This window comes from Hypomesus nipponensis, chromosome 13 (assembly GCF_054491055.1).
Source record: "Hypomesus nipponensis isolate SF chromosome 13, ASM5449105v1, whole genome shotgun sequence".
NCBI lineage: Eukaryota > Metazoa > Chordata > Actinopteri > Osmeriformes > Osmeridae > Hypomesus > Hypomesus nipponensis.
The window spans coordinates 5,042,632-5,068,655 of NC_140373.1; the positions used below are offsets into that span (position 1 = coordinate 5,042,632).

The 26,024-nt window shown below is 44.0% G+C and overlaps 2 protein-coding genes across 2 annotated transcripts; both read right to left on the minus strand.

The window, feature by feature from the left end:
- Nucleotides 1-51: 51 nt before the first annotated feature.
- On the minus strand, nt 52-16,859 carry adam11 (ADAM metallopeptidase domain 11). The gene is made up of 25 exons (XM_084670441.1): nt 16,710-16,859; nt 13,727-13,803; nt 12,985-13,051; nt 9,820-9,902; nt 9,649-9,712; nt 7,983-8,046; nt 7,070-7,215; nt 6,329-6,403; nt 6,094-6,165; nt 5,678-5,844; nt 5,146-5,230; nt 4,714-4,804; nt 4,531-4,582; nt 4,152-4,251; nt 3,778-3,849; nt 3,344-3,436; nt 2,951-3,031; nt 2,816-2,866; nt 2,635-2,698; nt 2,294-2,399; nt 2,042-2,161; nt 1,514-1,682; nt 1,143-1,257; nt 942-1,032; nt 52-476 (listed from the first exon to the last, which is right to left on the minus strand). Exons 1-25 carry the CDS (start codon nt 16,857-16,859, stop codon nt 428-430), a joined length of 2,304 nt encoding a protein of 767 aa, XP_084526567.1. The 3' UTR covers nt 52-427.
- Nucleotides 16,860-18,652: 1,793 nt separating this feature from the next.
- dbf4b (DBF4B-CDC7 kinase regulatory subunit) lies at nt 18,653-25,354 on the minus strand. Its single transcript, XM_084671146.1, has 12 exons — nt 25,197-25,354; nt 24,618-24,836; nt 24,195-24,398; nt 23,952-24,002; nt 23,745-23,814; nt 23,479-23,537; nt 23,300-23,342; nt 23,096-23,141; nt 21,815-21,949; nt 21,518-21,656; nt 21,195-21,328; nt 18,653-20,997 (listed from the first exon to the last, which is right to left on the minus strand). The coding sequence occupies exons 2-12, from the start codon at nt 24,762-24,764 to the stop codon at nt 19,494-19,496; spliced, it is 2,532 nt and encodes an 843-aa protein (XP_084527272.1). The 5' UTR covers nt 24,765-24,836; nt 25,197-25,354; the 3' UTR covers nt 18,653-19,493.
- Between the last annotated feature and the right edge of the window lie 670 nt (nt 25,355-26,024).

The following is a 26,024-nucleotide window of genomic DNA, read 5'->3' on the forward strand; positions in this document are numbered from 1 at the left end:
AATCAAAACAAAAGCAGAACAGTTTGAACGGGCACTTTAAAATAACTCATTTTATTCATTCTTTACATGCACAGCTGACTAGAGCTTTAAATCCACTTTAAAAAGCCAATGTGATCTGGTGCGTCAATGTCAAATGTGTACATGGGATGCAAAAGGAACCTCCACCACACAATCATTAATGATGACATTTTCTGAATGTAAGGGAAGCTAGAGATGAGCCTATCGAAACAGTGAGAGGCTATGGGGATGACTTGACTGCAATCATGGGTCTGGAAAACATCAATATCAGACTACAGACGATAAGACATGACATCATGGCGATACTGAGGTTGATTTGAGCTTTATGGAGATAGAATTCTGTGACCTAGTGGTGCAATAAGTGGTTTACATAAACAATAAATCGGGACAGTGGGATGATTGAAGTGAGTCAGACCATGGCCTGTTGGGCGGGATCATACCTTCCTCTTCGGATGTTTCTGTATCCATGGCAGGAGGGAGAGAGAGAGGGGGAGAGAGAGAGAGAGAGAGAGAGAGAGAGAGAGAGAGAGAGAGTACAATAAATGCACAGAGTTGGAGGAAGTAGATCATTTCACACATAGATGATGTGCACACATGAAGCCCCAGTAACGTCAGCATGTTAGCTATAAGCAAACAGGCAAAAGTATGTTGTGTGAAAGACTCTGGTCACAAGAACACCTCAATAAAGTGTACCTCAAAAAAATGAGGAAAAACTCGGATCCTGACAGACATTTGTTTTACATTACACAATGACCATCAACAGTAGTTTCACATGGGCCTCTACTAAAGCAGTCAGGTAAATATGTGACATGTAATTAATGTAATTATTACTTGAACAGCAGTGGCAGGTGATCCATGTAGCATTAAGAAGCACACAGACACAGAAAAATGCATGCCACAGTGAGGCATACTAGAGGTCTTACTTAAATCCCCATCCAGTTCCTCCTAGGACAATAGCTGCCAGCAGGATTGCCCCTGCGATGGACCCTATTATGATATTGGTACCACTGGGACCTGTGCAGAGGGTAATGGAAAAGGAGGAAAAAACAACAGATCCCAAATTAATTTGGTAAGAAAGGTAATGATTAAACGGTGTGTTCTCAAGGGGTCAGCTGGGTATGAACCTTTGTATTTCTCTGGGCCCTCTGGAGGGGTGGGGTCAGGGATGGGATCGTACACGCTGCAGTCCTTTCCTGTGTAGTCTGGATCACAGATGCACTTCACCTCATTACTACACGTCTGCAGAGGAAAGAGACAGAATGAGTCACATCGCAATGAATTCAAACTAAACAGGAACGACAGACTTTGTAAAAGATATTTTGGATGCTGAATATGAAAATCACGCTGAAATCGATATGCCGCTGTTTCACACTACATATTTTTTACAAATGACTGAGTGTATTGCTTTTGAAAACGGGAGAAATCCACCCTTCAAAGAATGTCAAGTCCACCAGCCTGCTACTGATCTGACCCCAGGAAGTTTGACCGTACACACCCCATGATGGGAGCAGACCCGGGAGGGGGAGGAGCCGGGGCAGGTGCTGAGGTTGAAGGTGTTGACGGGCAGGCAGCGGCGATCAAGGCACATCATGTTGGGGCCGCACGGCGTCCCATCCTCAACGTAGCCCAGGTCGGAGCCGTCCTCCAGCACCGCATGACCCCCGCTGGCCACACCAGAGGAGACACAGGGAGACACAGGGAGACACGATGAGACACAGGGAGACACAGTGAGACACAGGGAGACACAGGGAGACACAGGGAGACACAGGGAGACACAGGGAGACACAGTGAGACGCAGTGAGACACAGGGAGAGACAGGGAGAGACAGGGAGACACAGGGAGAGACAGGGAGACACAGGGAGACACAGGGAGACACAGGGAGACACAGGGAGACACAGGGAGACACAGGGAGACACAACAGGCTTTACACTATCCGAATGGTTATCCTTTGATGTTTAGGTGGTTTTGTATCGCTTCCTCCTCCCTCTCCTTTGTCTCTGTTATCTATCCCTCTCCTCCTCACCGGCAGTCCAGGTACTTGTTCTGGTGGTAGATGGTCATGCTGGTCAGGTCCCCCTGCAGCTCTCCAAAGCTGGGCTTGGCAGACATGTTGGTGCACAGCAGAAACCCACAGAGCACATCCCTGACACAGGCATAGAGAGAAAGAGAGCCAGAGAGCAAGAGCTTAGATATATCAGATTTTGTTGCTGATACAGGTACAGAGACAGAGGAGAGTCAACTCAAGACACGTGGTTCCTAACCAGTGTTCACTCACTGCTTATTGCACTGGACCCAGCTCTGTCCGCTGGAGTCTCGCCCACAGTTTCCCTTCTCTGTGCCCTCAGAGTTGAGCTTCTCATAACAGAACCGATCAGCCGAGTCTGAAACATTCAGGGTTAAAGGTCAGGCTACATCACTGCCATCGCTCATTTTTGTGCACTTCTGGTGTGACCAGCAGAGAGCATCAGCAACTGAAAAATACCCACTGTAGAACTTAATGACGCTCGACAGGTTTTTACATCATACACTTTAGGTGTAAAGCATGCTTTAGTATACAACGGTAACACAGAATAAGGAAAAAAGGGGAAAAGAGGAAGAGGCTGGCTGGAAACTAACTGTGGCCCCAGAGTGTCTTGCATTGGCCATCTCTGGTCTTGCAGCGGCCCCCGTAGCAACGTCCCTGAGAGAGTGAGAAAAGAAAATCCGAAAAAGACAAACCATTAATAAAAGCAAACTGCATGTTTGTATTAATCCTCTCGTTGGGTCACAAAACACTGCTTGTGTGTTTTTCCTTTACCTGTCCGACATCACACATGTACCCATCCAGTTTGTGGACATTATGAGGACACTAGAAAGATAAAAATGACACATTGACTACGTGCAGTACGTAGTCTAACTGTTACACAAAATCCCCATGTTGAATAATACTCACCTGACTGGAGTCTCCTGTACACATTTCAGGGACGTCGCAGTCATTTCCAGTCTCACGACACGTCACCCCCCTAATCTCGTACTGTCACATCACCACATGCAGAGAGAGAAAATGTCATCTATGTAGTAAATCTATATGTGACAAACAATTCACTACAATTTGGTAAAATCCAGTATAAGCAGACTCTGCACACAAACAGTACTAAAATATTAATATTTGTTTTTGAATATTAGTAGACCAAATATCTATTAGATATTAGTTACAAGTGGTAAAGATTTTGTAGATTTTTGGAGTTAAGCATGTAACTGCTGTTCACAACATAGTTAAACACCATACAAACGGCTTTGTCATAGTATCATAGCATCGTCGTGTTTCGTGATAGCAAAGTCTCACCCTGCAGTTCCTGCAGCAGAGGCCGTTACTGCACATGGCATCATGGGTAAGAGTACACTTCTTACAGCAGGCCCCTCCGCTGCGCCCACACTCCTGCAACACATGTTACCTCACATTTTGATGCGCACGTCTCACAGCAGTCTTGCTTGTCATGGCAGGAGGCCTAATTCATTTAACATTTTACATTTAGTCATTGAGCAGACACACTTACCCAGAGCAAATTATAGTAAGTACAGGCTAGTAGGGTGAAGTGCCCTGCCCAAGGACACAACGTCATTTTTCACGGCCAGGTATTGAACCAGCAACCTTCTTATTAATTGCCCAATTCCCTAACCGCTCAGCCATCTGACCCCCTCATTTTGCACGGTGCATGCGGTGATGTGAGGAGAGATGTACTGTGTGATACTGGATGTGGAGTTGTGACGGTGACTCACCACCTGAGAGCCACAGTCACACTCCTCGCCCACTTCCACAAAGCCGTTCCCACACTCTGGGGGATCCAGGAGCTGGAGACACAAGAGGTCGGAGGTCACACAGGGTTCACACAGGGTTCACACAGGGTTCACACAGGGTTTACATTCCTGAGGTGTAAATCCACATCCTAAGGTGTGAGTCCACATAAAAACAATGTAAGGCGCTAAAAATCAAATATGACTAAATGTGATACAGAACGGTACATTTAGATCACCTATATCTTGACTCACATATGAAACATTAGCTCATTTCACAGCTCAGACGGCATCTCCAAAACTAATAGTTCCATCACCACCAACCTCGAGCACCCCTTTTCACCCCAGCCAGACCTCACCTTGCTGGGCTTGTTAAAGAGACAGCTGCCCCCTCCTAGCTGGAGGAAGCGCAGGTATTCATCTATACTGCAGCGAGAGAACTTCCTGGGCAGGTAGTACCTAATGGACACATTCTTGTGTGAGTCTAAAAACTGCCCATCAAACATACTGACCAATAGATGACAGACAGTAGAAGGGTTTGACAGCTATCCCTGAAAATGCCATAAATAACTACTACTAACATAGAATAATTCAACTGTATTTACATTATGTAATGGAAATAAAAATACAAAAATAACATTTCTCGATGGTGGAATAACTAAAAACATGATTTAGGGTGAAGAAATCAAATTTGACACAGCAGACACAGCACAAATGACCAACTCCATGAGAACATACCCTGTATCCTCCATGATACACCCCAGCCATGGGTCTGGGCACCTGCAATCTCCTAGACAACGACACACAGGAAACTGTTGTTTGACCATACTCTAGCCATGCCATGAACTCTTTTTCTAAAAGGTACCCCCCGTCTTCCCTCCACCAGAGGGAGCTCATTAGCAGGGTGGTGACTCCACTCACCAGCAGCAGGTCGCTCCTTGTTCCACATCATGCCAAGGTTCTGGCCCAGACTCTGGCACAGGGTAATGGCCATAGGGCCCACGTTGCCATACTGAAACACATACACAGAAAATGAGTGATAACACTCCCACACATGGCCAACCAAAGGGCACAGATTGATGGGCACGTGGATCTACTGGCTAATCAACACTCTGACACGTCAGTGAGAGACAGGCACATGAGCAGCAGTCTGACTTCTACAACGGGCAGATCCTGGAATCACCTTCAGGACACAGACTGGGTCACACCTAGTCCTAGAACGAGTATGAAGACAGACAGTTCCGAAAACAGAAACACAAACTGATGTAGCGAACCAACACTAGCCGTCGCAGACGAAGGTGTAGCTTAAACAACCCCCTTGAGTACACAGACACAAGAGGGGATGGTGGGTACCTCATTGACCCCCCCACCACGGGTCAGGGAGCAGATTCCTCCGATGTAGGCTGTCCCACTTCGACTGCTCAGGAAGGTTCTTCCCCTACAACACAGGTACCAGCCACAAAGTCACACATGCTACAACACAGGTACCAGCCACACAGCCACACCTGCTACAACACAGGTACCAGCCACAAAGTCACACACGCTACAACACAGGTACCAACCACGCAGTCACACCTGCTACAACACAGGTACCAGCCACACAGCCACACCTGCTACAACACAGGTACCAGCCACAAAGTCACACATGCTACAACACAGGTACCAACCACACAGTCACACATGCTAAACCTGGATCAGGTATATTTTATAGCAATTATAGAAGACTTAAACAAATGCTGCCCGATAAAGTCTAGTAATTAGCTAGTTGCTGCAAAGATACCCGTGTATAGTACTTACAAACCATAACCTGCGCTTGTTGCTTTGTGTCACCGTCACCAACCCCATCCCTATGGCAACGTTCTGGGCTATTAGTGGAAAAACTCACGAGAACAGGTGTGCTGCATCGCTGCGTTCCTTGATGCTCTCCTTCCTGTATTTCATGAAGTCGCGCAGGGTCAGCAAGGGGTCGTCGCCCACGGAAACCATATTCTGGGATGACCAAGTTTCCATGGCAACCAACACTATCCTGGTGTTGAGTTGTTCTTTGTAGATCTGAGATAAAAAAGGCAACAAGTACGACAGCAGCAATGAGATTTAAACTTGGAGATTAAATCCATCATTTGTTGAATGTAAAGTCTGAAAATACAATCCGATTCATTCTCTACTTTTGGCAACGCTTCACATTAAGGTTAGATTTATAACCATGTAAATACACAGCAATATCTATAGTCAAATTTAAATTTACACTGAGAAACTTTTTTTTTGTGTGTGTGTGTGTGTCTGTAACAAAAGTGCCCTCACCGCGTCTGCCATGTTGACCACTGCTTTGGCAAAGTTCCTTGTCTGCGACGTCGACCTACGCATCTGAACAAACTGTGAGAAAGATAAGCAGGCAGAAGGGGACACAGCACAATCATTACATTTCAGATTGAAGGGAAATTTGCATTCAAACTATTCTCTCTTAGTTTTTACATTCAAATTAAACAAACGGTTGATCTGTTCATAAATCCTACAAAATCTCAACGGGGGAACTGACCAGGTCATGATCGTTGACAACCATCAGCTCTATGTACTTGGTCTCCGTAAGAACCGTGCGTTGACCACGACGAACCTACAGGGGGCGACAGAGAGCCTCACAACGTCAGTCCATTCCAGCATGACTGTCACCTCTGTCACCTCTGCAGAGGACATCATCACCATCCATTGCAGGTGTAACTCAATAGTCTATGTCCTTGAAAAGCACATAAAAGCTTTGATTCATTTCCAGCATAAACTCATGCGGTCCAATTTTGCAGAGTGTCTGAAAAGTGATATCTGTCTCAAATTACTTTTAGATTCTACCCTTACTACTCTGAGGAGGATATGTGGGAGTCTGTATGTCCGGCATTGGGCCAACAGACATACTGAATTGATAGTGTTTCAGTGTTAGATTAAATGCACAACACTGTAAAACATTGATTGTATTGTGATCCATTTCATTAGTGCAACTACATTGAACATTGCTTCTTTTTAGTATCTCTTTTACAGTGTGTTTGTGTACAGTCGATGGGTGGTTACCAGTGTGTTTGTGTGCATGTTGTGTGTGCTGTGTGTGTGTTTGACTGTGTGTGTTGTGGATACTGAGTATGTTTGCGTGTTGGTTGAAGAATGTAATGACCCTGGTTTTTAATCTGTGTGTGTGTGTGTGTGTTAAGGTGTGTGTGTTAAGGTGTGTGTGTTAAGGTGTGTGTGTGTGTGTGTTAAGGTGTGTGATCAAGCTCACACAGGCATGAATCACCTGTCTCTTTGCGCGCCTCAAACCCTGAGAAAAGACGGATTCCTCCCGTTCAAACGAAACCTCGTCATTTCCACCTTCTGTGTCACCTTCCGCCTCCATGTCACTCTTGATGCCTCCGTCAGAGTCACTGCTGTTCACTGAACATCCTACAAGGAGAGAAGAGGCAGCCTCAGGGAAAAGCGCACAGTCATCAGTCTGTGTGATCGATGCAGCTATGTATTTTTGTCCAGTGATCTGGAGGAGGAATCAATATCCGGCAGACATGTGCGGAAAAGGGAGGAGGGTAAGAAATAAGGGATGAAGTAAAAGGACAAGGAAGAGAGAGAGAGTGGTGCGGTGGGGAGAGGGGGAGTGGGGGAGTTGTGGGGATAGATGGGGAGAGTGGAATGGTGTAGTGGTCGGGAGAAAAGGAGTGTAGAGAGGAGAGGAGGGAGTAGTGGAGAGAGTGTAATGGTGGAGTGGGGAGAGGGGGAGAGGTGGGGAGAGGTGGGGAGGAGTAGTGGGGAGAGTGTAATGGTGGAGTGGGGAGAGGTGGGGAGGAGTAGTGGGGAGAGGGGATAGAAAAGGCATGAAGAAAGGACAGTCCAATAGAGTAGCAGAGGAGAAAGGAGGGAGGTTAGTGTTGGGTGAGGAAGGCATGTGTGTGTGAGAGTGGGGGAGTGGGAGGAAGGATGACTGGAGAGAGGCCATACGAGACAAGGAGGACACGGAGGACAGCCAGAGAGCAGGAGAGAAAGAGGGAGAGTGAGGGAGAGAGATGAGAGTGTGCTGTGAAGAGAGCTCAGCATGCTGAGGCAGGTTATGGAGGAAAGAACCTCAGCAGGAGGTGAGGTGGGGTATACAGAAGGACTGAAGGAAGACTCAACTAAACGCTTTGTGGTTTGTGGATTGGGGCTGTCTGAGGGTTGTGTACCTGGGCAGTGTTGCAGCAGCAGGTCCAGATCAGGCATACGATACACAACGTGTTCACTCAGCTCCTGCAATCCACAAACACATAGAATAACATCAGAGATAATCATTGTGAAAATGCTAGGGTAACGTTAATGTAAAAAAAAAAAAAAAACTTCAACTACGAAATTAAAATGAAAATGTTAATATTCCTTTTAATAATGAATTTTGTTTAAATGTAAATCTACACTGACTAAATCTGGTCACCAAAATACAAAATATATAGGGTTAGGGTAAGATTTATTTACCCTGAGATGTGAACAAGCTCATATGTAGATACTGTAAGTGAGGCCACTTGACTAATAACCTTTCTTCCCGTGCAGTAAGCTGCTATCTGTGTTAGCTGAGCGCTCAGATGAAAATAAAGCACCATAATGCATAATTGATCCCATAGATGGGCTTTCATTAATGCAATAGCATTATTGGGCACTGCACAGAGAGGGCAAACTTGAGGAGCAACTAAATACTTCATGAAAATGACCCCATCTGAGGAAGGGAACAGGAAGGAGAAGAGGCCATCAGGTAGTTGTAAAGGAGAGAAGAAGGGAAGGAGAAGAGGAGTGACTCAGGGCCACACATCGATTTGCCTTTCCAGTCAATGTAATGGAGCTATGCCACTATTGCCACGGGTCCCAGGATCTTAATGGATAAGTGCTCACTCTCTGCCTTTCCTTCCCCCTCTCTCCTTTGTCCCTCGATAAAATACTTTGTATAAATGAAGGAAATCAAGCAAAACTAGAAAATACAAAACTCTCAGGTAAATGTCGGTCCCATTTTAGCATTTGACTTAGTTGTCAGTGTGTACAGAAAGCCATAGAGATGTACAGTATATAGCTACTGTCTGTTGCAATATCCATGGATTTACCTTTAAGTGACAGCGTCTCTAAATACAAAGTTTATGGAGTGTGGGATTTCTACATTCTGAGTAGAATTAAACAGTTTTTGTTGCTAACCCAAGACAGAGGAAAGGGACAGATGACAGATGGGATGAAAGGTGGAGAAGCTCGCTTTAAAGACCCCCGTGAGCGGGCATAGCAGTGGTGTGTTACTCTGTCTTTCCTTCTGCCCGTTTATATCTCTTCCATTACCTCTTTCCTTTCTATCTGCCTGTGCACTATTGTTCTTCACTCTCCATCTCTCTTTTTTTACTTTGCATGCCTCTCTCTCTCATAAACCAGAACTGCACATGCAACATGAGAAGAGACACAGGCATATCAATAGGATTGTGTTTCAAATCAATAATTTCAATACTGCAAGACCAAGTAGAACTGTCTTCACTGCCAGTAAGAAGGAAAGAGAGATTGGAAGACCAGCAAGAGAGAAAGGGAGTGTTGTGTGAAATACCCCCTGCTGAATTTTTAGCAAAACAGACTTTTAGATCCATGTCGTAAGTTTGAGACACTGGCATGAGTTCCACGTGGGGGTAACCTGGGAGTCAGGTGGCTGAGCGGTGAGGGAATCGGGCTGGTAATCGATTCCCGGCTGTGCTAAATGACATTGTATCCTTGGGCAAGGCACTTCACCCTACTTGCCTCGGGGGGAATGTCCCTGTACTTACTGTAAGTCACTATGGATAAGAGCATCTGCTAAATGACTCAATGTAAATGTAACCTCTCCCCCTTCACACTCACCTCACCGCTGCCATTAAGGACAGGCTCGATGCCATAGGAGAAGTTCCCATCGGAAAACATCCCACTGTAGGAAGGCAGATAGAGATGTGTGTGTGAGGAAATAGCATGTGACTGTGTAGATTAGATGGTTCAGTTCAACAATGTAGTCTGCCGTCTAGTCGGTCGACTCACCGTAGACCATGACAGGTAGACATAGCCACCCAGGAACCTGGTACCTCTCTCATCTGACCATGGTAATAGCAGTGCTCTCCTCCCTAGCAACACACATGCGTGAGCGCATACACACACACACACACACACACACACACACACACACGCCTGTGAGCTGCTGTCCAAGTTTCAAGTTCAACTGAAATGGAAATTCACAAAAGCAATTGTAACATAACACACAAACACTGTCACACAGATATTGATATCAGTGGTGATTTGACGTCTGGGACTAAATGACCTGCTTGGTCAACAGAGCCGTATCAATGACTACTGTAAAACCGAGTTAAAACCACCACAGAGAAAACCTACACCTATTGTGGCAACTGATGCATGAGGACTAAAGATTATGCCTTTGAGTCGAGTTTCATCATGGAAAAGGTACGTGTGTGTGTGAGAGAGGGGGATGGGGTAATTTGTAGTTTATAATAAAAAAGGATGGATATATATATTGCTTTTAAACAAACAATGTAACATATTGATCTCACATAAGTGAACACTGGTTATAATGTTTGAGTGCCATGCACTACAGTTTGTTTGTGGTTGGGTGCGATGGTGTGTGTGTGTGTATGCTTGCAAGTATGTGCGTAAATCAGATTTCAGCATGTGGGGAATATGAGCAGTGTATTATAAGTGTGTGTGTGTGTATGTGTGTGTGTGTGTGTCCACACCTGAGGTATGTTCAAGAGGGTGTCCGGTGTTTGTAATGAACCCCAATAAGTCATGCATGTCACTTGAGACCACTGTCTGCTAGCATGCTCAAGAGCACAAAAAGAAAAGCAGCGTTCAAGTGTAGCAGCATTCAACCTTCAGCAAGCTAAACAACTTGGAGTGGGTGTTTTGTACGCTTGGTCAAACTTTACTTCACATTTGCGGTGAGCTTTCAGGTGATTGTTTTTGATCGCTTGAGAAAGTGTTGTGTGTAAATGTCGAATTTCTGGTGCATGATGCCTTCATGACTTATTTATGATGCCATACATGTCGAACTGTCTGGTTTTCATCTGCACAGATTTGAAAACACTGCATGCAACTGTAAAACAACGTCAAGAAGGATGCCACTGAAAAGGCGTTTCTCCAAGTGCAGATGAAAAACATAGAAATACAGAGAGTAGTCTTCTTGCCTGAGTTGAACCCCAAATAGAAAGACGCAGGTCAGCTAGCCATGATGAAGCTTGTTCTAGCTGGGTAAGCTTAGCCTCAATTAGCAATCCATTATAATACTTAACTCCATTAGCCTCCACTGACTTGCCAAGCTGAACCTTAGAGTCAGTCCTTGTTTGTTGGAGACAGTTTGGTCATTCAGACTAATTGCAGAGAAACCCCAGAGCACTTAGGACTGGGCTAAAATAAATAAATAAAGGTTTGGATTACGAGGGGAAGTGGAGGAAATCTGATTGCCTCACACTCCACTGCTGTTGGCTGAGGAGGAATGAGTGTCTTTTCAGAAAAGATGCCAGAGATGAATGGGAGTCTGTGTGTGTGTGTGTGTGTGTGTGTGTGACAAGGGTGGGGTTGCTCTGCTTGGTAGGATACGAAAGTACGAAGGGTATTTCAATAGAGGTTCAAATGTTATTTATACTGCCAGAGAATGCTGTATAGGTAGAAATGCATCAAAGAAGGGCAATCTCATGATGGCATACAGATGTGAATCATACACAGTGTACACAAATGAACACACACACACCCTCAAAGAGAACAAACTTGGTGAAGGTGAGGTCTTTGGCACAGCTCTGACTCAGCACTGCTGACTTTGCATGTCGGATTGTAGTCAATGAGCAGAATTAAGGACACTCCATTAGGAACATTAAAGCCTAACGACATGCTACACTACTACCTGGAACACAGCCAATAAAGAAGTACGGGGTTAATAACCATATTAGGGGCTCTCACACCAATTCGCTATTGACTAGCTATTGCAAAATACATTTTACCTATGAATTCAACTAAAGCCACAATCTATCAAACCAGTTTGAGATTGGTCCACTACTGAGGGTGTTATCACTTAAAGCCCTTGGTACCTCTAAAGGTTACACCTTGCAAAACAACTGGGAGTGATTGCATCACTTACTTACTTTCGCTAAACTTCTGCGGCCCGGCTATTCCTGTCTGGAGGAACAGGATACACCTCTGACCTCTCTCCAATCCCTCTACCTCCGCCACACACACACACACACACACACACATCCCAAATGCAGAAACACGACACAAACGCACACACACAAACATACTCTGCTGACTACTTGACTCAACAAAGACTGCAAACAGAAAGGACATTATGTCCAATGCTCCTGTCTAAATCCTACCCCTCCTACTTAATTCACTTCCATTGAAACCCCACAATGTCATTGAGATTCTACCTTGTCGACAGGCAACTGCGATGACTTGTGATGGATCCACAGGGACCCATAAAAAGAGACATACAATGGCAGGGGATTTATGACCTGATCAATAGAATGACACAAATCAAGAGGTGGATGGGACCGTGTTACGTGGGAGAGGATTTGATCATGTTTAAGATGAATTGCTTGAGCAGCACATCCTGTGAGAGCGCATGTACTGTGTACCCCATGTCAGCCGAGTGTGCTTGGGAGAGTTGCTCCCATTGAAAGCACCGTCGTTGGGGCCTACTGTAGAGGGTTCACTGGCAATTACTCACCATTAAATATTCTGGTACCAGCCTTTGAAACACCCCTCACCGCCTTCCTCTCTTCTCTTTCACTCTACATATCTCTTTCTATCACTCCTTCTCTCTCTCTCTCTCTCTCTAATGGTGAGTTGCAGGACCGCCAAAGGAGGGCCGGCTCTGCTGACGGCTGGTTTCCATAGCAACCTTGCTCTGATTGGTCAGGTTGTGGCCAGAGAAAGAGACACAGAAATGGAGAGAGATAGAGAAAGAGAGAGAGTGAGAGAGAGAGAGTTAGAGAGTGAGCGCAGGAACATAGATGGAGGCAGCCAGATAGAGGTAAGAAAAGAGAGAGAGAGCTCCCAGGGTACTTGGCCTGAACAGAAGCGGTGATAGAGAAGCTGTCTCTGACCGCTTTTCAGCTGGGCCTTTTTTTTCTTGTTTTCTATTGTCGTGCTAACCTGGGCAGATGAATGGCTTTCTGCTGTATTGTGCACCACACATACCAGGTTCTGGAGCGGCCTGCCCTCCTCGTCAAAGTGACGCTCCACATAGTCTGAGGACAGTAGATTGCTGAAGGAGGAAAACGAAGAGAGCAAAGGAAATACATTTTGTTATTGGATTAGAGAAACACATGTAAAGTGTTTTTAAAGCATAATGATAAATTATAAGATGATTGATGCATATAGATCACAACAACAAGACATTGGTTCAATGCGCACAGGGCTTTGCAGTCTTATATACAGTGTACAGCCTGCACCCATTCCCCACAACTGCCAAATCTCAACAAATTACATTTGATTTATCCAGTAAATTCACAACTATTAAAGCAAGAGTTGAGTTACAGCATCATAACTTCAGATGCTTTGACAGCACTACAAATGCAATCCACTAAAAAAACGTTTACGGCAGGTCGAGTGAGGAGAGGGGGAGGGGAAAGACATGGGAGGATTTAGTCAATGAGGCTCCAGCTTGTCCACACAGGCGAGAGTGGGAGCTGGATGCACAAGGCTAAACACAGGTGGGTGGTGTTGTATGGGGAGGAACAGCTACTAAAACAAGACTGGGTACATAATGTGTGTTATATTTCTGATGTGTATGTGAGCTCACTACCAGTTAACATGCAGGTTTTTTTCTGAATTTAAAATGAATGGGCAGGGATCAAGGATGAACTGGTCTCGTTTGTGTGTGTGTTGGTGTTCCTGTGTGTGTGTTTCTGTGTTTGTGTGTGTATGTGTGTTGACTCACTGGTTGAGTTCCAGGTCCAGGATGAAGGATCTGCCAAAGGCCTCTACCAGGAAACTGCTCTGGGCCAGATGGACAGGCTGAGGGTGGGATGGGGGGGGGGGGGGGAAGAGGATGGAGAAAAAGAACACACCTCATTTGGAATGGCTGAGGTTCAATAAATGTGCTGTACTAATCAGCTGCTATTCCTTCACAAAATCAGGGGAGAATCAAATGTACTTTGATAGATATTTGCGTTAAATGCAATTTGAACCTGTTAGGCACTGAAGTTTACTAGTTTCAGTGTAATCACGACAAAATCTGTGAAAACGACAGATGAAATTAGATAATTCCGAAGTACTTAAGTTACTACAGTCACAAATGATTACCGTTTGTTTTTTTTCCTGGACTTGCTCATCTCGAGATGAATGTTTCTTACCCAATTAAAGTGAATTCGAGTAATGATTATCATCAATTCACAGTTAAGAGGGTCAAGTTATAACATAAGCACCTGAAAAAAGAAGGGTGATTCGTGCTAAAGAACACCCCCTCAGATCCAGAGGATGTCCCAGCTCTTAAACCCTAGGTGAGTAGAGCAGCTGCATCCATTCATCTTCATCAGTCTCCGTCTCCACCCTGCTCCACTGTAGGCCTCATCAGCATAGTTCAATAGTGCTTCAAGAAAATCCCCATCAACACTGCTGGGTGTTGCACTGTGATACCCATCATCATCAATGTGACAGTGGGGTTCAATATGGCCATAGTGTGGCCCTACTCCCTGGTAGGGGCTGAGGCCCACAGTCTAGTGAAAATTAATGGTTGTTAACAGGCTTCTGCATACTTAGATAACAACCCATTCATTTGAATCAGGTGTGTTGGAGCAGGGAAACATCTAAAACGTGCAGGACAGGGGGTCTCTGAGGACCAGGGTTGAGAACCACTCGTCTAGTGCTGCACCGTGGGGAGGTTTCTCAGTAGAGTTGGGATACAGTAGGCAGAGGCTACCTGGGAGATGGAGAACTTAGGGAGGAAGATTTAAGAGGGTGGCACAGAGCCGAACCCCAGACAGTCTCATTTAGATGGGGCACATCTCAACTCAGTTTGTGACCATCAGAAGCTTGAAATTGGGTGTTTAAACAAGCAGGCCAGTGATATTCTGCCAAAGAACTATCAGTCTTGTTTATCTATTTGTTGCCCTTATCGTTCTCTATCTGACCAGTAGTTCAAGTTCACTGCTAAATGGACTTAATCAAGTTTATAGAAGGAGAGGAGAGAATTTCGAAATAAACATCCCACTCTGGTTTCCATCAAGAGGAAACTTGGCTATCCAAGTCATTTGCCTGTAAAATATTAAATCAAAACTATACTGCCTCAAAGAAACACCTAAAGGATTGGCCTTATGGTATAAAACTGAAACTAGATTTGACTTTCAGTAACTAGTAAACTGAAATGGAGGGTTTCGTGCAGTTCCCCAGGGGAGGCAGACAGACATGGAGGGCAGCTCAAGGTTGGGGCTGTATTAGAGCAGCACGGCCGGACACTCATTGAGTGACAGGCAGTAATCATAGCTTGAGTAACGGGAGAGGCGAGGTGGAGGTGTGAAACGTGATCACCGGGACGGCAGCGGGCGGACGCTTTGACGCAGGGCCGGAGGCCCTGATTGGTGGGGTATCAGGTGCGGCGAACATATATGGAGGGATAGGGGATTGTGGGAATAGGGCCCATGGGGAATGCACTTGGGAGATCGAGTCCAGAATGGGTGACCATGGGTTTATGATTAACAACAACCTTTTTGACAATGCAAGAGCAAGTTGAGGTCAATTGCATATCCAACCAAGTCAAGGCTAAAGTATTCTTATGATGAGAGATGCTAAGGGAAAATAACATAAGGGCAATACATAAACTCTTGGACTAGAACAGTACAGTACGTATTTGAAAACTATTGCAGATGAAAATGAAACTGGCATGTGATCCAAGGAAACACTTGCACCCTGCAACTATCCATGACATGGTTGGAAAGGTGAAAGCATTTCATACGTCTGGCAATAACAATTATGTTATATGTAATGTGCCTTTCTTGTACTCAGAGCAACAGTACAGTAAAAATCACAATCATAAAACATTACATACAATAGCAATAAGAACCGATTACATCATCAATTAAAACCCTGATACGCCTGACACTGGCGATATTTTTTTTATGGAAAAAATGCTACTTTTGTAATGTGTTTCAAGTGCGTGGCAAAAGAGAATCGTGCATCAAAGAGTACACACTTGAGTCATTGATCTTGACACCTTTAAGTGTATGTGTATTTGCTTATAACTCATTTACTAGAGAGAATATTCATATTCAGATAACTAACCTTACAATTCTTAGCTCAGGTCTTGACCTGACAACCCTCCTATGTCATGAATCCTGTCCTTCTATGGAGGATCAGTATCACCTCCCTTCACACCAAATGGGTTATAAATCATTGATGATGAAAATTCTTCTGCACAGCATTGAATAATGAAGGCATTGCTAAGTCCAAGGAGGAGTAATTGGATGTGATTTGTTCATATCTCATTTCATTCTAAAAAGGAAGCCTTTTTTTCCCCAGACATTTCATTTTGGAGAAGAGCTTTTCAGAGAAGCCTTCCCTTTCTGTCTGTCTTGCAATTAAATCAATATACAAATGATTTATTGAGCACACTTTCATAGAATTGCAGCCACAATAACAAATGCTCCAAACTTTTGGGTAGGCCTACTTCATGATAAGTAAACCTTAAACAAGCTGAGACTCAGAGTTAGAAGAACTTTGAAGATCACGAAATCAGTTATTTCAGGACTTAAAGATTTTGACCTTGGGGTGAAAAGTATGTAATAGAACTTAGCTAAATTCAGGCCAGGTGACAACTCAGCTTTCCATTGGAGACTTATGAAGACTAAAATAACAACATAAATCAACATGAACGAAACTGTTCTAGTAATTGCAAGGTAATCGTCTTATTTTGAAAGAACGCTTACCAGAGCTCCTGCTGTGAGGTTCTTTACCCGTGTGTCGAGGTGACCGTGAACCAGTTCTTCTTCGGCATCGATCTGTTGCACTAGTCGTTTGGGATGAGTGATCTCCTCGGCAGCTGGTACCCGTTCCCCCGGTCTTCTACCGATTCCCATTCCCAAACGGATCTCTCCCGCGTCACTGAGCTGCCCCAGTCTGAATACAGTATATATATATATATATATATATATATATATATATATATATATATATATATATATATATATATATATATATATATATATATATATATATATATATATATATATATATATATATATATATATATATATATATATATATATATATATATATATATATATATATATATATATATATATATATATATATATATAAAAAATTGTATATGAGCCAGGTAGAACATATGGTGATCAATCAATTTCCCTTTGCTGATGATAGTAATGAAATGCCATTTCATTGACAGGGAAAGAAAGGTGGCGTTGATATAGTCATGCTTATATAATACTATCGTGTTATGATATTTATATAGGAAATGCAGTCCCCAAAGAACGGGATTTACTGCGTAGGTTTTACAACCTGTGAGCCTATATCGGAAGCGCGCTGCGGTGAAATTGTTGATGCTGAAAATCTATCGCATTAGTATGACAGGCGGCATATAGATATGAACAACCAAACAGGCCTTGACAATGAATTATTGCTGTCAAAGTATGTCAAACGGTATAGGTTGAATTGGTAGGTAACAGTATTATTCGGCTCCCTCCCCCCTTACCTGTCACGGCAAACCGTACACTCACTGCAGCGAACACCAGGCATCGCACCGCCAGCATGATGCTTACATAGTCCCCGAGATTTGCATGTAGCAACACCGTATATTATAATAACCAATAACAACCAGAGGACTGGTGGCAGGTGCTGACAAACAAATAGAGCAGCAGGGTGCCTTTTAATGGTGTATCCGCATTTCTCTATCATATACTCAATCACAACCTATAGCAAACCATTTACACAGAGACAAGGTTTTTCCAGACAGCTACTGTCGGAATCAAACGTGCTGGGCACAATGTACTCTTAAGCTATATTTCACGATACCCGCTTCAGTCTACGTGCGAGGTTGTGCGCGTAAATGTGGTCTGCCTCCAAGATGTTGGAAACAGTGGCACGAATGCGCGCTCGGCCGGCGAATCCGCGTTGACTAGAACACGTGGGACTTGAAATACCCTCCCTCTCTGGAGCATCCCTCATACGTTAATGTCCCTCTAGGAAACCTCCACCTGCAGCTCACAAGTACAGGCACCGTTTGGACATTCTACTGCTGCCTTAACGATTAGAAATAGCCAACAGTCGATAACGATCGGAATGATTGACAGCTGTGTACACAGACGTATCCAATCATGTTAGACCAGTTATTGTCCAATAAATTAATTATGCAATGCCAACTATGATGAACATTTCTACAACATTACCTACCATCAAAATTATATATGTAGACCACCTGTCTGCAAGATAAACAGACTAGAAAATGCCCGATTCACTACGCACCACACATTGGTTACAATCACAACAAGCAACTTTGCTTTTTAAAAGTATAAGATTCAATTAAACCATTGAACCACAGTCACATTTTTAAAGATCCATAAGAGATAATGGAGTTAGACTGAGACGATTAGTATCATATTGGGTGTCAGCTCTATAGACAGGGTGGTGAGCCAAAAAGGATGTATCGACCCATCTCTGCCCTTCATCAGGCAGACTCTCAGCACTTAACCCTAACCCTCTCACACATCAGACACTTCACTTCCTACTCTCTCAAGCTCAGTCAGCATTTCCACTGATGACACTCACTGAACCTTCATTCATTTCAGTGACTCGGAACTACAGGAGTACTTGTGATGTTTTTTGTGGCACTTTACAAACACAATTATGAAAATAAACTGTTAAAATATTTAGTTTAATATCAAAACATGATCAATTTACATTTGGTAGCACTCAAAAGTGGCACTGTTCAAAGAGGTAGGAGCTGAGTAACAAGCCAGTGCAATGTGGAAGGTCGCTCAAAGATAAAAAATAAAATATGAATTAGTTAATTTCTGAAGCAAATTTGTTTTGAAATAAAAATATATATCCTTTTGAGATTAGATAGTCTAAATTGTTTTAAATGGAAAAAAAATGTGCCAACTACCTTAAGCACCTCAGTCACAATATCAATAAGGGGCAAAACGTATATCAAGTTTCCCTGCCCTCCAGAACAATGACAGGTGAAAGCAGTATGATGGCAGATACACCCTCTTGGTAGAATGTTACACATAGAACACCGTATTCCTTCCACCCACCCAGCCTTTTGTTGGACCACCTTCAAAATAAGAGCGAGCCATTTGAGATTAATCAGTCGGTTTTTTGGCTTGGAGCCTGGAGTCCTTGACTCACTTAACGTTTAGCCTGTTTGACCATCTCCAGAGGTGGGACCCGTCCCAGAAACAGCACTCTAGCTAATTGAGAAATTGCCCCACCTGCAAAGCCTCATTACATTCTCAATACCATTGTGTGTTCACTGCAGAAAGACTCAAGTCAACACAAGACATTAAATGTGGGCTGGTGCTCTATGAGGATTAGGGATGGGTCAAAAAACAAGGACAATATAACACTGTCTCCTTCTTAGATTCCTAGATCTAATACGGACATTCGAGACACAGTTTCTGTTGTTGCTTAGTTCACATTGAGTGACGTAGATTGTTTTCACTCTGTTAGATTGAATATAGTCAAAACCAAGGTCAATGTTGTACTTCCACACTCTGCATCACAGTCCTGGAGAATGCCAAGGGGGCAGTTTCGTCACCACAAAGGGAGGGCGGTGAGACAGGCAGCCGAAGAGCAGAGCTGAGATGTGAATTGTAGCTGGTGTTATGCATCCATGTGCATGGTATCTGTAGCATCTCCATATCCAGCCCACAGCGCCCCTCTGTGCTCGGGAGGAGAGCTGGGGCAGGACCGAGCTGGAACACAAGCCCACAGTCCCAGTCAGAGTTGGAGGATGAGGGGGTTGTCAGGTCAGGGATGAGGGCTGACTCGATGCAGACAGAGGAGTAAGACTGGGACAGGGAAGGGTGGGAATCTTGGCTGGAGGCGGGGCAGAGAGTTCCATCTCTGGGGGAGATGAACTTGCCGTTTGGAACATCTAAACAGTTTTGTTGTCTTATACAAATGTCTCGAGAGGGGTATCTATTACAAAATGAGCTGTGCACAGCCTGGTTTGATATCCTGGGAAAGGTGGTAGCAGCAGGGAAAAGGAAAGTAGGGTATGTGGTACCAAACTCTTCTCTCTGCAATGAAATTGTTGTTTTGTCATCCACCACTGCAGGACAGCTTTCATTTGCCAGGCCACAACTGAGCCCAGACTGATGACTGGTGTCAGACCTACCTTGGTCTATGGTATGTTGTGTGAGTGAAATCATTTTTGGAAATCCATTCCCATCGAGCTGTTTCACAATGTGTTCGTGAACCACAGTTCCACCAGTTTCCACCGGCTTCAAAGTGACTTTAACTACTGGCTCATGTTTCGATGTGATTAACATTTTAGCTTCTTGCATGGTCCAACCAGTACTAAAGCCTTGGCTTGGGTCAGACCTCTGACATCCAATCAGTGACGTCCTCCTCCTCTTCTTGTTGTCACTGTGGTCAGGGCTTGCTGACCTGAAGCGTTTCCTGGGGTTGCGTTTTGTGCTACAGGCTTGAAGGAGGGACTTAGACCTACCGATGGCCACGCCCCCACTTCCTTCCCTGAGGGCCCGTCCAAGTGCGAGACGGCCGTCCCCTACAAGCAGTCTGTCATGACTCGGCCCTTCTACATTATGATCCAAACAATAGACAGGAAGGGGAGGTTCATGGAAAGCCACCTGGATAGTCCGATGACCTGGATCTGATTCCAACAGCACTACGGCATCTTCTATCTCTGTGAGCTGGTGGAAGGTTTGTGGGCTGAGGACAGGGGGCTGGGAGTAGGGGCTGTGGAGCTCAACAATGTCAGATAGATCCAAACATTGAGGGCTGAGGGGAGGTGGTTGGGAGTAGGGGCTGGAAGGGCTGGAGGGCTGGCCCGGGGGGTCAGGACATGGGGAAAGAGGCCCAGGGTCAGGTGGTTCTGTGGGTGTGCAGGGTGTGGCTGGCCTGATGTGGTTTGGACACTCAACCAGGATGCAGGATGATGAACCTTGGATCAGCAGGGTCTGGATGGCGTGCTCTGTCTCACTGGGAGTGGCAGTTTCCGGGTCAGGAGATCTTGGGGGTTTCAACGATGTGGGTGGTTGCCGCACAGAGGAGGGACAAAAGAGGAGGAAAATCACTTAGCATACGCTGAAAGATTATATTACATAGATCTATTTATATATATTGTAGCACAGATTTAATGGCTCTACTATTAGAATAGAAGGCCTTGCGGAAATGTGCTGCCACTGTTACCAGTCAGGTGCCCTCACCTCATTAGTGTAGCTGTTGGCTCCTGTGTTGGATCAGGGTCGAAGCCTGGCTGCATGTCAACCACCAACTGCTCCACCACATTGTAGTGGGAAGAGTCCTGCACAAATCGACGGTGCTGCTCTGACTGCAAATGCTGCCGTGTCGAGTAAACAGCATAGGAACGGTTTTAGAAAGTTTAAATATTCAGTAAAAATGAGACAGAGATACAGAGAGATGAGAACAAATGTTTTGTCTTTTACAAAACACATGACAATGCCAGCAATAAATAATAATAAACATTTATGTAAACTATACATACATATACACATTAAACATGTCTCACCTCATCCTGATCCTTGAAGGGCTCATGACAGCATTCGCAGTAGCCCAGGTTCTTCCTGCGTGCCTGGGGTATACAGGAGAGTGATGGGGTACGTAGGAGCGGGGTTTGAGCATTGTCTTCGCTGGTGCTAAGCCTGACTCTGATGAGAAAAGAGGGAATTGTTCATCTCCCAACACTGACATTTCTCTACATTCAAAAGCCACTGGAAATGTTCAGATCAGACGACATCCCAAGCCCAGCATATATATATATATATATATATATATATGCTGGGCTTGGGCCAGGTGTGAGACAGACCTAGCTTTGTTGTGGCTCTGCTCTTTGACCCTCTCAGGCGGAGGAGGTGGAGGGGGCTCAAAGGGACTGAACCGGCAGCCATGCTGGTGCAGAGCAGGGAAGACCATGGACTGCAGATGCAGGGGCTTGTATTTCCTACTCCCAAAATAACAAGATGAGATTAAACATATATACACACAAAATATTCACATAATATCATCATTGTGTACAAATAATTCAACAGCAGTGCACTTTGAACAGAAATACTGTGGATGAAGGCTACATCATTTCCACCTTCCTATGCATTAAACAAACAGCCGACACATCCAAAAGGCTCAGAGACCATGCGCTTCCTTTCCCATTGTAAAAGGCCAAATCCATTGGCAATAGCCTCTTTAATTAGCTGAAGTTATAGGACAGTTGAAAAGATCTGTTAGCGCATTGGAGATCCCCTGCCACGTTCATGCCACAGCAGTGCTGCTTGAAAATGCAAGGCAGACAAGAAATCGTATCCTCCGCTTGAGCCTCTGAGTTCCTGGGGAGCAGCTTTGCTCTGTTGCACTTGTCACATTACCTGACAGGACTCCTAAACAAGTTCAATTAAGAAAATCAGCCCCGGATGAAACATAAGGCTTGGGGACTGGCGCTGGGTGGGGTGGAAAGGAGAGAAACAATGCAGGGCACCTCCACCACCCAGTGTGGTTTCCGATGGGCCCTTAGCAACCGAGCGGCGCACTGCATCTGTTCCTCTGCTCAGGGTCGAGAGCACTAACACTGTAGCATGTCTGGGAGATCTACTCATGGCTTCCTTGGAAACGTTTGGGACACTTTCAAGTTTAATTCAAAGATTTCTTTTATTTAGCCTCCTAGCTCTGCGTTAACCACCCATTGCCAACTTTCTTTTTCAATCGACTGGTCATTTGACTGCTAGTAAGTAAAGTCCTTGTGCTGAGAAGTAAACTGAGAGCTCCAGCAGAGACATTGAACAGGTCCTCTATTCTTTCTTTATTCCTTCTGAAGGTCACAATTAAACTTGAAAGGCTAGCCATGCTCCCCACCTGCCTATGATAGAGGGGGATTATGGGATGGGATGAGGAGAAAGGTGAAGATCCCTTTACGTTAGAAGGGTCAGATTGAGTTGAAAGGTATTTTTGAAAGGGAAAACATTGGCACAGCGGAGCAACAAAGACCTCAGTGTCTTGTTGCACTTGGCTTCGATTTCCCGCATCCAGACTCCACAGAGGAAGTAGGGTTGTGGAACAGAGAACTGTTGGACACATTGGGAGAGGAAAGGGCACTCACCTGCATATGTCTTCAACTTTCAGGTATGGAGCCTTCAAAGCAACGGCTGAAAATAATTTAAAAAGTATGAAAAGAAGAAACGTTGGAACACGTAGTTTTAAAACGTTTAAAAAAAACATCTAATACACATAAGTCAAACGGTGGAGGTTTTCACTTGAAAGTAAATGTACAGCGACCTCACAAAATCAGTGGATGGCTACTGACCTTTGACTACCCGTGTTGTAGATGACTTTTTTGTATTTTTCTGCTGGATGAAATAAATGGTACATTTTAAAACAACAGAAACACAATACAAAACAATCTCTTTTCTCTAAAACTGTTTCACATTTTAAGTGTAAATTAGAGTACAAATAGGATAAGACTTGAAGCCTGAACCATATTACCTCTGGCCTCTTGACCTTGGAGCCCTCAGCTTTCAACAGTTTCACAAAAGAAAGGAAATCTTCAACTACATTAAGGACCATGGTGTTTAAGTACTATATGGCGCCATCTTCTGTTTGCTTACACTCAATACAAGCATGTCAGTATCATCTATATGCATACATTCCTTGTATAATTCAATATACATATGACTAACAATTAGGTTAAAACAAATTAAGTTGATGATGTGATTAACTAAATAAAGTTTAATGTGCAGTGAAAAGGATACCATCCACATGGACAATCTTCACACCCCATGAACTAGCATTAGCAAGCAGACTTCCACCCTGAAGTCGATCCTGCAACATAAATCTACTTTAAAACAACAGTTGAGCACCAATGAAGTGCCAACTACATCCTAAAGTACATCCATTCAACAACAAAAACTTGGCGCTATAGATATTGTCAATGCAAAACTGCATAATTGTGCACTTACTTTATTGCGAATGGCTTTCTCTAGCAGGACTTTCCCACGGCTGCCACAGATCTACATTAACACAGGACAGGCCGGTGACATGAGTAAATTGCCTACTCATAGTTTGCAACAAAGAAAACCTTTGACAAAAACAGTATAATACCCCTAAGGCGCATTTTGAATTCCTGTAACCAAGATTAAGAACCTAAGAATTGTACTGTAAATGAGGACAGATATGATGTAAACGTCAAAAGCAGTACATACCATTGGTCTAGGGGTGCCGGGATGATTCCCTTTGCTGTTGATGAGAATACCTTCTCGCTGTTTGGAGGGGTGGGGGTAGCTCACTGCCTCACCTCTTATCCCATCAGACCCTTCTCGGATGGCTTCCGCCCTCGGACCCTTGAACCCCTCCTGGCTTCCTGTCACCACACAGCTGATGTCCTTGTGAAGAAAATCCTCAACTACCTGCAAGGATCAGGGGGGAGAAATGGTCTCATTGCAAACCATTGTTTAATGTGGTTCTGTGCAATAATCTGTGCGTGCATGCCATGCACACACCACTGTACTTACCGTATATTCAATCATTAAAAAAAAGTAAATACTGTATATGTGGGTATCTATTACCATCACCTAGCTACTGCTTCAACCTACACATGTACAAAACCTGCCCTCCAGTCTCCTTACCCCTCCGAGGCTGGAGATGGCCTCCAACAGCACAGCTGCAAGGCGACTCTTGACAGAATCCAGGTAGAAGGATTTTCCCTCCAGCTTCCTTTCCCCGCAGGAGAGCACACCCAAGTGGTGGTTTCTCCCAGGTCGATTAGGCTGCATGGTGGCAAACCCTCCACCTCAAGCAGCGCTTTAACTCTGCTGCTGTGGTTTATCACTCTGACTAATTAAAGCCTAAAAACAACCGAATGGACAATGAAATGCGATCAATAAATGTCATATTTTGTCAGTCTCTTTAAAGGTTTGACACCAAAATTAGTTATATAGCCAACGTTACCAAGATCACGTTACGTAGCTAGGCTATTTAAATTGCGCTTGAACTATCGCGCTAACACTAGCTAGTTACTTGCTAGCGCGTTGGCATGCTAGCAGTAGCACAACACTAGTAGCAGAGTATAGAAGTCTAGTTCGTTACAGTACTCTGCTTTTGCTAGCTAGCACTAGCCTAGATGGGCTGCAAAGAGCTCATGGGCTCTTTGTAGCTAGCTAACTAGCAGAACACCATTCCAAATACACATATAATATTGAACTTACTTTGCGACTGAACTACAGTTGCAAAATGTTTAATGAACCGAATGAAAGATTCCCCAAATGGTAAAAAGACCGTCAAATTTTAACTTGAAGTTGCAACCGCCGATTTCAAACTCCCCTCCATCTGTCATGTGACGTGAAAACATTGTTGTCTACGGCAAGCCAAATGCCAAATGGTACAACTAGTGGAGCATTGTAGCTACACATTTAATGTTAATTTAGCTAAGGAAGTGAAGGGCCGTTATTACAGTACATCTACGATTAGCAGAAAGCATTTTAGAATAATATTTGAAAGATGGGGATAATACTAATTATGCTTATAAAATACGCTCTTAATAAAATAAACAATTTGTATATTAAATATACATGGTAGCATAGTGCTTTATGGATTCACATATTTGCACCTTCTATATTTGAATTCTAGTCATAGGTTTAGCTGACTCAACATTCAGTTAGCTCTGATGCAATTAGGCCAACAGCTTATCTCACGCTGTTCAGTTTTAGCTGACTCAAACATTTAGTATCTTTGATGCAATTAGGGCTTTAGCTTATCTCACTTAGAAATACGTTATACTAATGACTATGATATTGCATTCTCATTCTTTTGGATCAAAACCATAAGTAGAATGGAGATAAAAATACCACAGAAAATACAATATACTATAAACCTAGTTTATTTATATGGCATTACAAAATAATTTTGAGCATGCACCCTGTTTTTCTTGTAAATTGTAAAATGGAAACATTGGCACAGTGCAGGGGCTTTGAGCAGTTTTGGTGCCACGACAACCATGTAAAAACATAGTCTCCCGACCATGTAGAGACAGAAAT